We start from the raw sequence: 1,812 nt of genomic DNA, 5'->3' as shown, positions 1-1,812 counted from the left end.
ATGATTTTCACAAAAATTTGATGGCCTCCAGTATATTTTGCTGTATGAATATTTGAATATGTAATACACCAAAATCTGTTTTATTCTAGCTTAAAGCATTCTTTTTTTATCAACACTTGAATGTAGGTAGGTTTCATAAAAATGCATCATTTTGAGCAAAAAGGTGAGAAAATCACATTTTTATCAAAAACTACGTCTGGGTAATATTCAGTACGATTATCAAAGCATAAATCCAGTAAATCGCTTCCATCAACACCTCCAAAGCTTGCACAGACATATACCACTTCCTGGATCAACATTTTACTCCTTAACATTATGCAGTTTTCATTTATATGCTGTCTATTGCTGATGATCGCATTATTTTTCATATGCATCTGTTTACATAAGAGACTGCTCGTTTCTCCATCCTGTTCACCTGTGTTTTTGTTCGGGAGGTTTTGTACTCGTTCAGAAGATGCGTAATAGTGCCACCAAGTGTATAACAGTGAAAACACGAAAAGCCGTAAAAATTTGTCTTTAGCGTCTTTTGTCTTTTTTCTTGTAAAAGACGAGATAACTCATCAATGGCGGGGAAAGAGTTAAATGTATTTTAATACAATGTCAAACAATATGTAATTATTGTAGTCAAGAAAGAGTTAATCTATTAATATGTTAAAATGAAAATGAAAAGAGGCAATACTGTTTCATATAATATTTCGTTTCATTGTAATGTATGTACGTTCCCTGAACTACATTTCTGCGGCTATTAATATGTTTAAATGAAAACGAAAAGAGGCAGTGTTTGGGTGTTTGATATCATATTTCGTCTTATTGTAAATACAGTGAGGAAAATTGCAGTAGCCAAGGCGAGCTGACTGACGTTAACAAGTACGCTGCTGTTTGCAGAATTACCGGACTTGCGTCCTCGGTAGTTCGGACTTTGCAAGTTCGACTCGGGAGTAAACTCCCACGGACGGGGTGACGCAAGTCCGAAATTTGTGTACTTGGTTTTGAGAAACGTGCGCAGACCTACATCACCAGACTATTTGCCTATTCTTCATGGTACTTTAGATCGCTATGGAAACGCAGACAGCAACAGGTCTGGGGGGAAAAAGTTCCTGGGACAAATTGATCCAGGTAATTTCGGTGGAAAAGCGGCTTATGTAAATCAACCAAATTTGCTTCTGTCATCATGTATGTAAGCTAATCACCAAGGACATTTTTTACGTCTTTTTTTCTCTGAAGAAGCCTACCCTAAGAGAATGTGATTCATTTTCTGTTAGCAGAACTCATGTCTCACCTCCATCTTGGTCTGGATCCAGGGCCCAATGACATTTGCCTGATTAGCAAACTGTCTGCGCAGTCTCTCATTATTCTGCTGACGAGCGTGTTCTTCTATCAGGGCCTGATCCCTCTGGGGTACTAACTGCCTCACCTGAGAGGACAGAGAGAAAAGGGAAATTAGAAGAAAGCAGTATGGAGGTGAATTAAACAACTCTCATTTGTACCCATTTTCTTACATAATTATGTATAACATGTCACATATCTGTCTGAAAACTCTGATTCCCTTCTGTTTGTGCTGCTCAAATGTATTTTCTGACCTTATCCCATTTGGCATTGATCTCCTGGGGGTTGATGGTGGTGTAGGGGTTAGTGCCAGCCATGTTGACGTGGTATGTCTGCACTATTTTAGCAATTTCATTATGGATGCCCAGGATGGCCTGTCGTTCCTTATCTGCCTCGGGCAGTGTGGCTTTAAACTGCTCATGGGCTGTGCTGAGTCCCTGATACACACACACACACACACACACACACACACACACACACAAAGAG

General features: G+C 39.3%; 1 protein-coding gene across 5 annotated transcripts in view; it reads right to left on the bottom strand.

Moving 5' to 3' along the window:
* Positions 1–1,812, bottom strand: part of LOC107654957 (alpha-actinin-1) — a 35,637-nt gene that overhangs the window by 5,789 nt on the left and 28,036 nt on the right. For all 5 annotated transcript variants that reach the window (XM_016442306.1, XM_016442302.1, XM_016442304.1 and 2 more), the window contains 2 exons: positions 1,581–1,763; positions 1,280–1,414 (listed from right to left, as the gene is read on the bottom strand). In XM_016442306.1, the coding sequence (XP_016297792.1) occupies positions 1,280–1,414; positions 1,581–1,763 (318 nt within the window). The remainder of the gene's footprint in view (positions 1–1,279; positions 1,415–1,580; positions 1,764–1,812) is intronic.

This window comes from Sinocyclocheilus anshuiensis, unplaced genomic scaffold (genome assembly GCF_001515605.1).
Source record: "Sinocyclocheilus anshuiensis isolate Anshui unplaced genomic scaffold, SAMN03320099.WGS_v1.1 scaffold487, whole genome shotgun sequence".
NCBI lineage: Eukaryota > Metazoa > Chordata > Actinopteri > Cypriniformes > Cyprinidae > Sinocyclocheilus > Sinocyclocheilus anshuiensis.
The sequence above is the reverse complement of the archived record's forward strand: the minus strand, read 5'-3'. Positions and strand labels throughout refer to the sequence as shown.